General features: G+C 44.1%; 1 protein-coding gene across 4 annotated transcripts in view; it reads right to left on the bottom strand.

Moving 5' to 3' along the window:
* LOC122539800 (F-box/LRR-repeat protein 20) overlaps nucleotides 1–12437 on the bottom strand; it is a 138711-nt gene that overhangs the window by 8357 nt on the left and 117917 nt on the right. For all 4 annotated transcript variants that reach the window (XM_087977777.1, XM_087977776.1, XM_043674861.2 and 1 more), the window contains exons 12-14: nucleotides 11984–12028; nucleotides 8027–8083; nucleotides 1742–1954 (exon numbers count right to left, since the gene is read on the bottom strand). In XM_087977777.1, the coding sequence (XP_087833903.1) occupies nucleotides 1742–1954; nucleotides 8027–8083; nucleotides 11984–12028 (315 nt within the window). The remainder of the gene's footprint in view (nucleotides 1–1741; nucleotides 1955–8026; nucleotides 8084–11983; nucleotides 12029–12437) is intronic.

A 12437-nucleotide genomic window follows, 5' to 3' on the forward strand; every position in this document is an offset into this window, starting at 1 on the left:
CTATTATGTAATTTTCTTATAGCAGGAGATTGCATGAGAATGGAACTAAGGCGTTATAGCAGGACTGACTCTATTATCCATACAAGGCCCAATGTCATCAGTTCACGTCTATATGGCAATGCATTGTTTGAGGACATTTATCAATTTCTGCTGTCAAAATCACTTGTCATGTTTTTACAGGAGAAGCCAGTGTGGAGGTGGAAAGGTTTTGATGGTACATTTTCACCCCAGGGGCTATGACACAACCAAGTCAGAAGCTTGTGGTTTCAAAGCCTATTCCAGAGTCTTGATGCCAAACTCCAGGTTGTGCTTCAGTGCAGTATGGAGGGAGTATTGCACAAACAGAATTGTTGTTATGATGCTTCATTTGAAAGACCAAACTCATTTCGCTGTCAGGCAGATGCAAGAGATCTATTTCAAATTGAGAGTTCTACCCTAGTCTCTTGGGGCCAAATACTTCAATCAGATGATTAGAACAAATTATCTGGTCTTTAATTATATTATGATTTGTGGGACCTGTATGCGCATATTGGCTGCATGTTGTGACTACATGTCAAAAATATTTAAATTAACTATAAAACATCCTGGAGTCATGCAAGTTGTTGGAATGCTCCAATCAGGAGGATTGCTGAAGCTCAATCATTCAGCATGGTCAAGACAGTGATAGTTAAATTTATAGCTGCTAATGACATCGAAGGGAAGGAGGACAGGTGGATGATCCACCACGATCTAGAAATGGCACAGCACTCTAATGGCTCTTTCTGCTTGTATGTTCCTATGAAAAGTTCCTATGAACTCTAGATCTTCCATTCAAGGATCAACAAGTCAGCATCTTAAAATGGAAGTAGAAAAAGATATTTAAGCAAATCATCCATTCGTCATTCTGTAATTGCAGACCAGTACCACTAGATGATGCTATCCATCAGTGAGAACCATTTTGCCGGAGTATATTTTTGATCTACCAGCAAGGTAGATGAAGTGGCAATACCTGTGGAGCGTAAAACAGAGTTAACTTTATACTGGACTCGAAACGTAAACTCCGCTTTTCACTGCATGGATGCTATCAGGTCTGAGTTTCTCCAACATTCTATTTGTTTCAGATTTCCAGCATCCACAGCATTTTGCTTTTATAATGATACTTGAATTGTTCAGATGCTATATTCCTTCTGAACTACGCCCTTGAATTTAGGCCGATCCTATTCATGGCATATGAGTACACAAATATGAACAGAACTACACTGAGAAAAATGTTTGAGCGCGCAACTAGTACCGCAATATCTGCAGGCTCTCAAGAGACCCCCACCAGCCAATGAAATCATAAGACAACAGACAGAAATTCCTGGAAAATCTCAACAGGTCTGTCAACTCTGATTTCTGTTCACAGATGCTAACATCTTGGGTCCAATGACCCTTCCTCAGAACAGATTAAAATCATGGATCTGATCTCTGACCCAAAAGGAACTTCTGAAATAAGTCATCCAAAGCTTACACATCAACTAGACTTCATAGGTCACATATTCACAAACTATTTGTGTGTTTATCCAAAAAACATGGCTTTCCTTCTAAAATTGAAATCTTTGATCTGCATAATAAACACCAAGCAAGTTGTACTCTTATAATAAAAGCCATTAAGATGAAATGAGATATAATGGAAGATTGTGGACCATGTATTATACTCTAGGGGCAAACTAAATAATGAAAACAAGTATATTTCAATCAGACAGGAGAAAATGACACTAACCCGAAGTCTCTTGATCCCAGCACGGGTTATTTGTTGACAGTCATATAGCTCTATTCTCTCCAGACTATGACAGTTCTTTAGATGTTCGAGTGATGCATCAGTGATCAGTGGGCAGTTATCTAATTCAATCACTTCTAATCGATCGTGAGCACAGGCCCCATTCCCGAGATGGCGAATTCCGTCGTCAGTGATCAATTCACAGTGCGATAAACTCTGCACAGGGGGAAGTGTGTCAGATACATTAACTCAAAATTTGTGCAGTGCCTGCAATAGCAAAAAAAGTCTCAAATATTTAAAAGAAGAAAAGAATGAGATGTGAAAACAGATGCCATGCCAGGAAGGGACAGATCGGTTGAGGGGCTTGAAAGTTTGGTTGAAAAGAAGCTGTGAGAATATTTAGGGTGAGGTGGTCAATCGGGATTAGCAAGGGCATTTTGGCACCCACTGTTGAGATGGCAGAAGGGAAGGATACAAATAAGGCTAGAGTCAGAGATTTGCAGCATTCAAGTGAAATAAGTGGGAGAGAGAGCGAGCCCCTGGTCACATGGCACTGGGAGGGGTGGAAAAGGGATTTAAATCCAGGAGTTGAAATAATTTAAAACATAAGTTCTTAAAGCATAGAAATGACAGTGGGGTAAAAATCTGTTACATTCAGGTGCAACTAGCCCACATTCCTATTTAAAAATGTTCCAATCACTACGGTGATGAGTTTATTTGTTTTTCTATCAAATGGAAGTTTCTTGCAAAGGATGCTTAGTCACACTCCAAGTATGTCGGAAACCTTTGCCTTCCGGCATTTGTTGGAAGAGAAGGAAGAGGAAAGCAGCACATCAAGCAGAGATGAAATCCTAAAAGTCAGTAGCATAGAAAATGTAAAGCCATTATAGCAGAAACAGCAGTAAAGTCATCTCACATAATTAGGAGGAAACATTTCACAAGAACAGCAGCAAGCCATAAATCTCATTAGCAGAAATACGAGAACAGAACCGTTTAATGAAATACAAACAGTCAAGCAGACAGATAAAAAGAGGCATATAAATCTACTGCTGAATTTTTATTATCTAACTTGGGTGTCCGCCACTGTCAACGTTTTACTTTTATACGGCCTAAGTAGGACTTCTTTAGGGCAAAATTGGACATGTCATGACACAAAGTCTCTCCCAGTGTCTGTGTGGGTTTCCTCTGGGTACTCCGGTTTCCTCCCACGGTCCAAAAATGTGCAGGTTAGGTGAATTGGCCAGGCTAAATTGCCAATTTAGTGTTAGGTGAAGGGGTCTGAGTGGGTTGCTCTTCGGAGGGTCGGTGCGGACTTGTTAGGCTGAAGGGCCTGTTTCTACACTGAGTAAGTAATCTAAGTAAGTAATCTAATCTAAGTGGTAGATTGGAACAATCAATCACAAGAGGTGAATTTCATAAACCCAACAACTGAACCACATAGGTTCCCATCAGTCTAGATCACTCAGTCTGAAACACCAACGCATACTTAAGACCATAAAACGTAGGAACAGGAGTAGGCCATTCAACCAGAGCCTGCTCTGCCATTCAAATCAGATATTCCTCACATCCACTTTCCTGCGTATTCTGCCGTAACTCTCGATTCCACTACTCATCAAAAACACATCTCAGCCTTAAATATACACATGACTCTGACCCCACAACTCTGTGGCAAGGAGTTCCAAAGACTCTCAATCGTCAAAGAAGAAATTCCTGATCATCTGTCTGAAATTGGCACCCCTTTATTTTGAGACAATGCCCTTTGGTCAGAGATTCTCCATGAGTGGCAAAATTATCTCACATTTACCCCAACAAGCAACAAGGCCAGTCTTGCTATACGACTTAAATTATCACTTCAAGTCATTGCCCAGTGACCAGAGTGGTCCTCGCTGGAGGATCATCAGGAAATGTGCCATTCTTCCCTTCTGAAGTTTTAACAGCACTGACACATACTCGGTATGGGAGGAAGTTAGGGAGGAGAGCAGGGAGGGGAAAAGTCAAAGGAATGAAGAGGAACACAAAACAAAATTGATGTAGAAATTAGCAATTTGCAAATTGAGAAGATTTTGCATTTTAATGCTGTGCAGGCTAAAATTTTGAGCACACAGCGAAATATTATAATCTCACATCAACCTTGAAGAAAGCACCTCATTATAATGGACATTAGGTACAGTTACTGGATTAGTGGTGCTGGAAGAGCACAGCAATTCAGGCAGCATCCGAGGACAGGCAAAATCGACGTTTCGGGCAAAAGCCCTTCATCAGGAATAAAGGCAGAGAGCCTGAAGCATGGAGAGATAAGCTAGAGGAGGGTGGGGGTGGGGAGAGAGTAGCATAGAGTACAATAGGTCAGTGGGGAAGGAGATGAAGGTGATAGGTCAGGGAAGAGAGGGTGGAGTGGATAGGTGGAAAAGGAGCTGGGCAGGTCGGACAAGTCCGGACAAGTCGAGTTGCTGGAGGTTAGAAACTAGGATGAGGTGGGGGAAGGGGAAATGAGGAAACTGTTGAAATCCACATTGATGCCCTGGGGTTGAAGTGTTCCGAGGCGGAAGATGAGGCGTTCTTCCTCCAGGCGTCTGGTGGTGAGGGAGCGGCGGTGGAGGAGGCCCAGCACCTCCATATCCTCGGCAGAGTGGGAGGGGGAGTTGAAATGTTGAGCCACTGGGCGATTTGGTTGATTGATGCGGGTGTCTCGGAGATGTTCCCTAAAGCGCTCTGCTAGGAGGCGCCCAGTCTCCCCAATGTAGAGGAGACCGCATCGGGAGCAACGGATACAATAGATGATATTAGTGGATGTGCAGGTAAAGCTCTCAACAAACAGTATTTCAATTCCATCTCAAACATCAAAAACTGTAAGTACAACAAACTTTTATCTACCCACCTCCTTAACCAGCGCTCCTCAAACATTCCAGAAGATTCCCCTGGCCTCCGAAACACCATTAGCCATGTGGCTGATGCAGCTACCACCCCCACGCTGATTGATGATGTCACTTCTGCTCCCCTCATGGCCACTCCCACAGCCACTTCCGGCCCTCACATCATCGCTGATGCCACACGCTCAGTGACTTCCGTCACCCCTACTGCCGTGTCTGCCACCACCTCCACCCCCACCAGCGCCACTCACCTGCATTCTGCTGACACGCCCCCCACAGACCCCACTGTCACTATCCCCACCCCCCAGAACCCCGAGGGGAACACTACCCCTGCTCATAACTCTACCCCCATTCCCCCCACCATCACACCCACTCCAGGTACTGGCTCCGACCCCACTCCCAGCTCTACACCTACACCAGCTCCCGGCTCCCAGCCCTGCCGAGTTTTCACCATCCCCCCAGACCTCCCCCTCACTGAGGACGAACGATCAGTCCTTAGCAAAGGACTCACCTTTGTCCCCCTCCGTCCACGCATCAATGAATTTAATACACGCCGTGACATCGAACAATTCTTCCGTCGCCTCCGCCTCCGAGCTTACTTTCACAATCAGGACTCCCGCCCACCTTCCGAGGACCCCTTCGCCCACCTCCAACACACTACATCCACCTGGACACACCGCGCTGGCCTATTACCTGCCCTCGACCTCTTCATTTCCAACTGCCGCCGGGACATTAACCGCCTCAACCTGTCGACCCCCCTCCCCCACTCCAACCTCTCACCCTCACAACGCGCAGCCCTCCAATCCCTCTGCTCCAATCCTGACCTCACCATCAAGCCAGCAGACAAAGGGGGCGCAGTGGTAGTCTGGCGCACTGACCTCTACATCGCTGAAGTCAAACGCCAACTCGAGGACACCTCTTCCTACCGCCCCCTTGACCATGACCCCACCCCCCATCACCAAACCATAATCTCCCAGACCATACACAACCTCATCACCTCAGGAGATCTCCCACCCACAGCTTCCAACCTCATAGTCCGGGAACCCCGCACTGCCCAGTTCTACCTCCTTCCCAAGATCCACAAGCCTGACCACCCTGGCCGACCCATTGTCTCAGCATGCTCCTGCCCCACTGAACTCATCTCTACCTACCTCGACACTGTCCTATCCCCCCTAGTTCAGGAACTCCCCACATACGTTCGAGACACCACCCACGCCCTCCACCTCCTCCAAGACTTCCGTTTCCCCGGCCCCCAACGCCTCATCTTCACCATGGATATCCAATCCCTCTACACCTCCATCCGCCATGACCAGGGCTTCCAAGCCCTCCGTTTTTCCTCTCCAGACGTTCCCAACAGTACCCCTCCACCGACACTCTCATTCGTTTGGCCGAACTGGTCATCACCCTTAACAATTTCTCCTTTGAATCCTCCCACTTCCTCCAGACCAAAGGGGTAGCCATGGGCACACGTATGGGCCCCAGCTATGCCTGTCTCTTTGTTGGCTACGTAGAGCAGTTGATCTTCCGTAATTACACCGGCACCACTCCCCACCTCTTCCTCCGCTACATTGATGACTGCATTGGCGCCACCTCGTGCTCCCGCGAGGAGGTTGAGCAATTCATCAACTTCACCAACACATTCCAGCCCGACCTTAAATCCACCTGGACCATCTCTGACACCTCCCTCCCCTTCCTGGACCTCTCCATCTCCATCAGTGACGACCGACTTGACACTGACATTTTCTACAAACCCACCGACTCCCACAGCTACCTGGATTACACTTCTTCCCACCCTACCTCTTGCAAAAATGCCATCCCGTATTCCCAATTCCTCCGCCTCCGCCGTATCTGCTCCCAGGAGGAGCGGTTCCACCATAGAACACACCAGATGGCCTCCTTCTTTAGAGACCGCAATTTCCCTTCCCACGTGGTTAAAGATGCCCTCCAACGCATCTCATCCACATCCCGCACCTCCGCCCTCAGACCCAACCCCTCCAACCGCAACAAGGACAGAACGCCCCTGGTGCTCACCTTCCACCCTACCAACCTTCGCATAAACCAAATCATCCGCCGACATTTCCGCCACCTCCAAACAGACCCCACCACCAGGGATATATTTCCCTCCCCACCCCTCTCCGCCTTCCGCAACGACCGTTCCCTCCGTGACTACCTGGTCAGGTCCACGCCCCCCTACAACCCACCCTCCCATCCTGGCACTTTCCCCTGCCACCGCAGGAACTGTAAAACCTGTGCCCACACCTCCTCCCTCACCTCCATCCAAGGCCCTAAAGGAGCCTTCCACATCCATCAAAGTTTTACCTGCACATCCACTAATATCATCTATTGTATCCGTTGCTCCCGATGCGGTCTCCTCTACATTGGGGAGACTGGGCGCCTCCTAGCAGAGCGCTTTAGGGAACATCTCCGAGACACCCGCATCAATCAACCAAATCGCCCAGTGGCTCAACATTTCAACTCCCCCTCCCACTCTGCCGAGGATATGGAGGTGCTGGGCCTCCTCCACCGCCGCTCCCTCACCACCAGACGCCTGGAGGAAGAACGCCTCATCTTCCGCCTCGGAACACTTCAACCCCAGGGCATCAATGTGGATTTCAACAGTTTCCTCATTTCCCCTTCCCCCACCTCATCCTAGTTTCTAACCTCCAGCAACTCGACTTGTCCGGACTTGTCCGACCTGCCCAGCTCCTTTTCCACCTATCCACTCCACCCTCTCTTCCCTGACCTATCACCTTCATCTCCTTCCCCACTGACCTATTGTACTCTATGCTACTCTCTCCCCACCCCCACCCTCCTCTAGCTTATCTCTCCATGCTTCAGGCTCTCTGCCTTTATTCCTGATGAAGGGCTTTTGCCCGAAACGTCGATTTTGCCTGTCCTCGGATGCTGCCTGAATTGCTGTGCTCTTCCAGCACCACTAATCCAGAATCTGGTTTCCAGCATCTGCAGTCATTGTTTTTACCTCTATTAGGTACAGTTACTATGGTGGAACAGCAAAAAGTATCTTTACTGATCAACATAATCAAGCCTTTTCAAGATGATAAAAATAGTCTATTGATCATGAAGAGGAACTATTGAACCCTAATTTCTGAAACGGAAATTCAGAACATGGTACATAAAAAGTAAGAGCTAGACTGTGCAGCAGTGATATCAAGAAGTACTTCTCCCCACAAAGGGCAATGGAAATCTCTGACTGTCTCAAAAAACATTTCAAGACTGGAGATCAATTGAAAATATCAAAATGAAGATTGATAATGCCCTTGCCTAACAAGAACCTAGTGATTACGAAACCATGGCTTGTAGGTGCAGTTTGCTCCAGATCAGCACAACCCGACTGCAACGATGCAAAAACACAAACTCAATAAACTACTTCAGTTTTTAGCTTTCTGTTTCTACTCACCAATACTTGAAGCCGTGGGCAGTAGATGGAAAGCTGAATTAAAGTATTGTCTGTAATCTGTCAGAGAAACAGAAGTAAATTGAATTAGTGAACATTGGAAACTGAAATATACTATTTGTGCTTTCCTAACACCATGGAGAAGGTAGTTTACCAGTACCTTTTCAAAGGCAAATACTGGGTTAGCCAGCAACACTACATCCATGAATGAAGTTTTAGAAAAAAACAGTTGGAGTCCAATAGCTACATTACCCTCTTTTTCTGATGGGGGTGTAACATTGCCTCTTTTGATAACAGATCGAAGAGATGGTGCCATTCTTAGATACTTTACAAAGATAACTGTTCAAATCATATATTGTTATTACTTAAAAACTGGAATTCTTCACTTCAGTTGTAAGAGAATCATTCAAAAGAACAAGAAATGAACAGCCAGCTTGTGCCAAGTTAGCAAGGTTTATGCAGGGAGGAAAGTAACAATTTTTTTTTGGAGAAAATACACTTTAATCATTTGCTGGATGCAAGCTTTGGTAGAGGCCCAATAGTTACCATCCAATATTTGATGTAATGAATGGCTTTAGAGGGTAATTCAGAGGGGAACAAAGCAGTCAGGAATACGAGTTACATATAGGGAAGAGACAGATAGAGCATAGCAGGCTTTCTTCCCCAAAGTGCACTATTAAATCAGTGGGTTTTCAAAGCAGTGACAATTTCATGGTGATTTCTACGAATACCAGATTTGTATTTGCAGACTTTAAAAAAAAAATCAACATTTTTGAATTGTCATGACTGAATTCATGCTTTCAGCATTAAGTGGAGATGCTGATGTCGAACTGGGGTGGATAAAGTCAGAAGTCACATGACACCAGGTTATAGTTCAACAGGTCTTGGAGCACTGCTTCTTTGTCAGGTGATGTGGAGGGAAGTACACAGGCCTGTGGACAACCACCTGATGTTTTGTGGTTTTTGACTGGAGTAGCATAACAACTACAATATTACACCCCTGCATGGGTTCCTGCTTCCAGTTACTACTCAGTGAAGGCCCAATTTTGAGTTGCCAAATCCACCCTGACTCTATCCAACTTAGCATGGCAGAAGGGATTCTCTGCATTATGGTCCAGCCACTATCCCCTGCACAGGTGCTGAACATTCCACCAGGACCCCATGCAATGACTGGTCATTAAATGCACATGACGTTTGAAACCCTGACTTTGGAAGAAGAATTGCTCTCTTTTGTAGTAAGAACAGTAAAAGGGTAATGCTGCTGGGAAAAAAAAATCCTATTTGTTGCAAGTTACACATGACACAAGCTGCATGTTAAATACCAGCTTTGTTACCAGACAAATATGTTATGAGGAAAACATTAAATTATGATTGGTGCAAACAGAATTCCATATCGTTCAGAGTTTCCAGGTCAGCTACTTTACTTTTTTCAGGGATTGTTTAATCAGTCACTACTGAAGTCTTGCAAAAACAGATATATCGTGGATTATTTAACACTTGATGGGTAAAAGGTGACCTTACATATTTCAAAAAATGTTGTAACAACTTAATTCTTGTTCCTATGACGAAGTACATCTGAAAATTAAAATTTTCAATGCTAAAGTAAGGCTGGAATGAGGTCAATGTACATACTATGGTCCTAGAATTGTGTGGCACCTAAGGCAAGTAAATACATTTTAAAAATATTCTTTCATGAGATGAGAGAGTGCAATTTGTTGCTCATTGCGAACTGCTCTAGAGGTTCTAAAGCTTGTTCTATCTACTGTTGAACAGCAAGATGTTCAGTCATTAGAAATAAAAAGTTTAAGTTGTAGAATTTCTGATGTGAATCATAATGGGAACATAGGAGCAGTATTAGATCATTCAACATATTGTTCTCCAAGAAAACTGTTGAAAGATTAAATAAAAATGCGATCTATTTCAATAAAAACCCCTTCAATCACAAACTACAAATGATTATCCAAAACTAAAAAATAGCAAACTATGAAAAAGGTACTAAGCTTAAGTCTTTGAGCAAAACTTGCATCTACTTAAATTTAATAACCTGCAGTGGGAGACATGTTGAACATCTGCACAGAAAAACAAATAAATTTTTTTTGGGGCGTCATTGGCCATTTGTCTAAATGCTTAGCCCTATCAATTGATTCTTAACTGTAAAGATCATACAGGTTTTATATTTCATTGCAATTACATTGTGATTTTAGATTAATGCACCAATTGAACTAACTTTCCTCTGCATTAGGATATTCTGAGCTCCAGCCAGGGGTTTAAACAACTTATCTTTAGCTTAAAACACCAGCACAACACAGAGAGAGTGCTGTACTGTTAGTAATGGCATTCTTTAGAAGATCACCCAAAATTCTATGCATTTCAGTGATTCAAGTCAACGTTGATCGTCTCATGGTTCTGGTCGACATGCCCCACCCAATCCTACCCAGTCCAAACAAACAGATAAATTGGTCATTCATCTCTCTCTAGAATGTCACAAGCACAGAATGGCACCCTGGTTCCCAAATGAAGTTAATTTGAGTCATAGAGATGTACAGCAAGGAAACAGACCCTTCGGTCCAACCCATCCATGCCGACCAGATATCCCAACCCAATCTAGTCCCACCTGCCAACACCTGGCCCATATCCCTCCAAACCCTTCCTATTCATATACCCATTCAAATGTCTCTTAAATGTTGCAATTGTACCAGCCTCCACCACTTCCTCTGGCAGCTCAATCCATAACGTACCACCCTCTGCGTGAAAAGGTTGCCCCTTAGGTCTGTTTTTTATCTTTCCCCTCTCACCCTAAATCTATGCCCTCTATTTCTGGACTCCCCGATCCCAAGGAAAAGACTTTGTCTATTTATCCTATCCATGCCCCTCATAATTTTGTAAACCTCTATTAAAGGTCACCCCTCAGCCTCCAGGGAAAACAGCCCCAGCCTATTCAGCCTCTCCCTATAGTTCAAATCCTCCAACCCTGGCAACGTCCTTGTAAATCTTTTCTGAACCCTTTCAGAGGTATTTTTGAATAAGATAATAAAATGCCAGAAAAACATAAGAATGCTTTTATTATAGATGCACAATGTGAAGTACTTTATTACTCATTTACTGTACTGACTAGCTAAGGACCATCTGCGAATGGCGGATACCAATTCTGAACTAAAGATGGTCATGTGCATTCTCAGCAGCTGCTCGAGAGAGTTTTAAAAGCATTGAAGCTCAAAGCTTCTCTTGTTTAGTCAGATGTAATCTTGATCATAATACTTGTGATACAATTTGGAGAATACTTGATGCAACTGATAATAACTGCGCTTAGTTTCCACTTGTGATTCTGTCGTTGAAGATAGATCAAGTGTCAGCTACAGCACCATCATTCCAATCAATTAAGCATTGTAGTAAGACAATTTGCTTTGCAAGTACAGTGAATGGAAGCTGAACACCACACAAATATCAATTATAGAAACTGGAATGGAGGCAAAAGATAGGGAGAACACAATAACACAGTATGGTACAGCACCGGGGTCCTGAATACAAAAACAACAACTGGGAACAAGAAATTGATGCTGGATTCCTCTTAGGAACCAAAGAATGGAGATACTGACTTTCCCCTCCGGCAATAAACAGAATTATCGTTGGGCTTGCTGCAGTTAAAAATCAGCTTTGACTAAAAATAAAACCTGAGGACAGTGTCATTCAATGGCCTCTCCTAATCCCAAGAATTAAAATGAAGTGCATCAGATTCATTGGTTTTCTTCTCATGCAATTATGTGTGGTCAACATCCAGTACAGACTGGGACATTACACTAGACTATAATTTGTGCAGCTCGGAGATTGAGCTCAGATGTTAGAGAGAGTATTACTGTTGAACTGCAGCTGATCTGCAGCAAAACTGCAGTCATGAGAAAAATTAATCACCATTCATTTCACAAAAGCAAGAGTTTGTAAAAACACTGGAAATTGAATCACCTGAACACACTCTTCCAGATCCATCTTCTCAAGTTCATGGCAATTCTGAAAATGGAAGCAGGTTGTGTTAAGAAAAGGAAAATGCAATGACTCCCCTGCTCCCCAGTAAACAATCTTTATATGGTCATTTTCTGGGTCCAGACAGATTTTCTGTTTAAATGCTAAAGCAGCGTCAATAGATTAAAAATTCAAATGAGGGCAAGAGAAATCTGATCTGCTAGGACAATTCAGATTACGTATGAGTCAAGATGTTTGACTTGTTTTGTGTTTATACTCTTCTTTGAAGAGGATGATGTTTTGTCACAAATATTAGTCAGACCAACAAGCACAGTCACAGACTCATTCTGAGCAGCAGCTACTTTCTTGAAGCAAACACTTCAGCAAAACAAACAAACAAAAAAAAGCCTCTATGATGCTGAGGACTTAATCATTATTGTAGTGTATATTTTTCAGA

The sequence above is a fragment of the Chiloscyllium plagiosum genome, unplaced genomic scaffold (genome assembly GCF_037043375.1).
Source record: "Chiloscyllium plagiosum isolate Xiang-an unplaced genomic scaffold, Cpla_swu_hap1 HiC_scaffold_32, whole genome shotgun sequence".
In the NCBI taxonomy this organism is placed as follows: Eukaryota; Metazoa; Chordata; class Chondrichthyes; order Orectolobiformes; family Hemiscylliidae; genus Chiloscyllium; species Chiloscyllium plagiosum.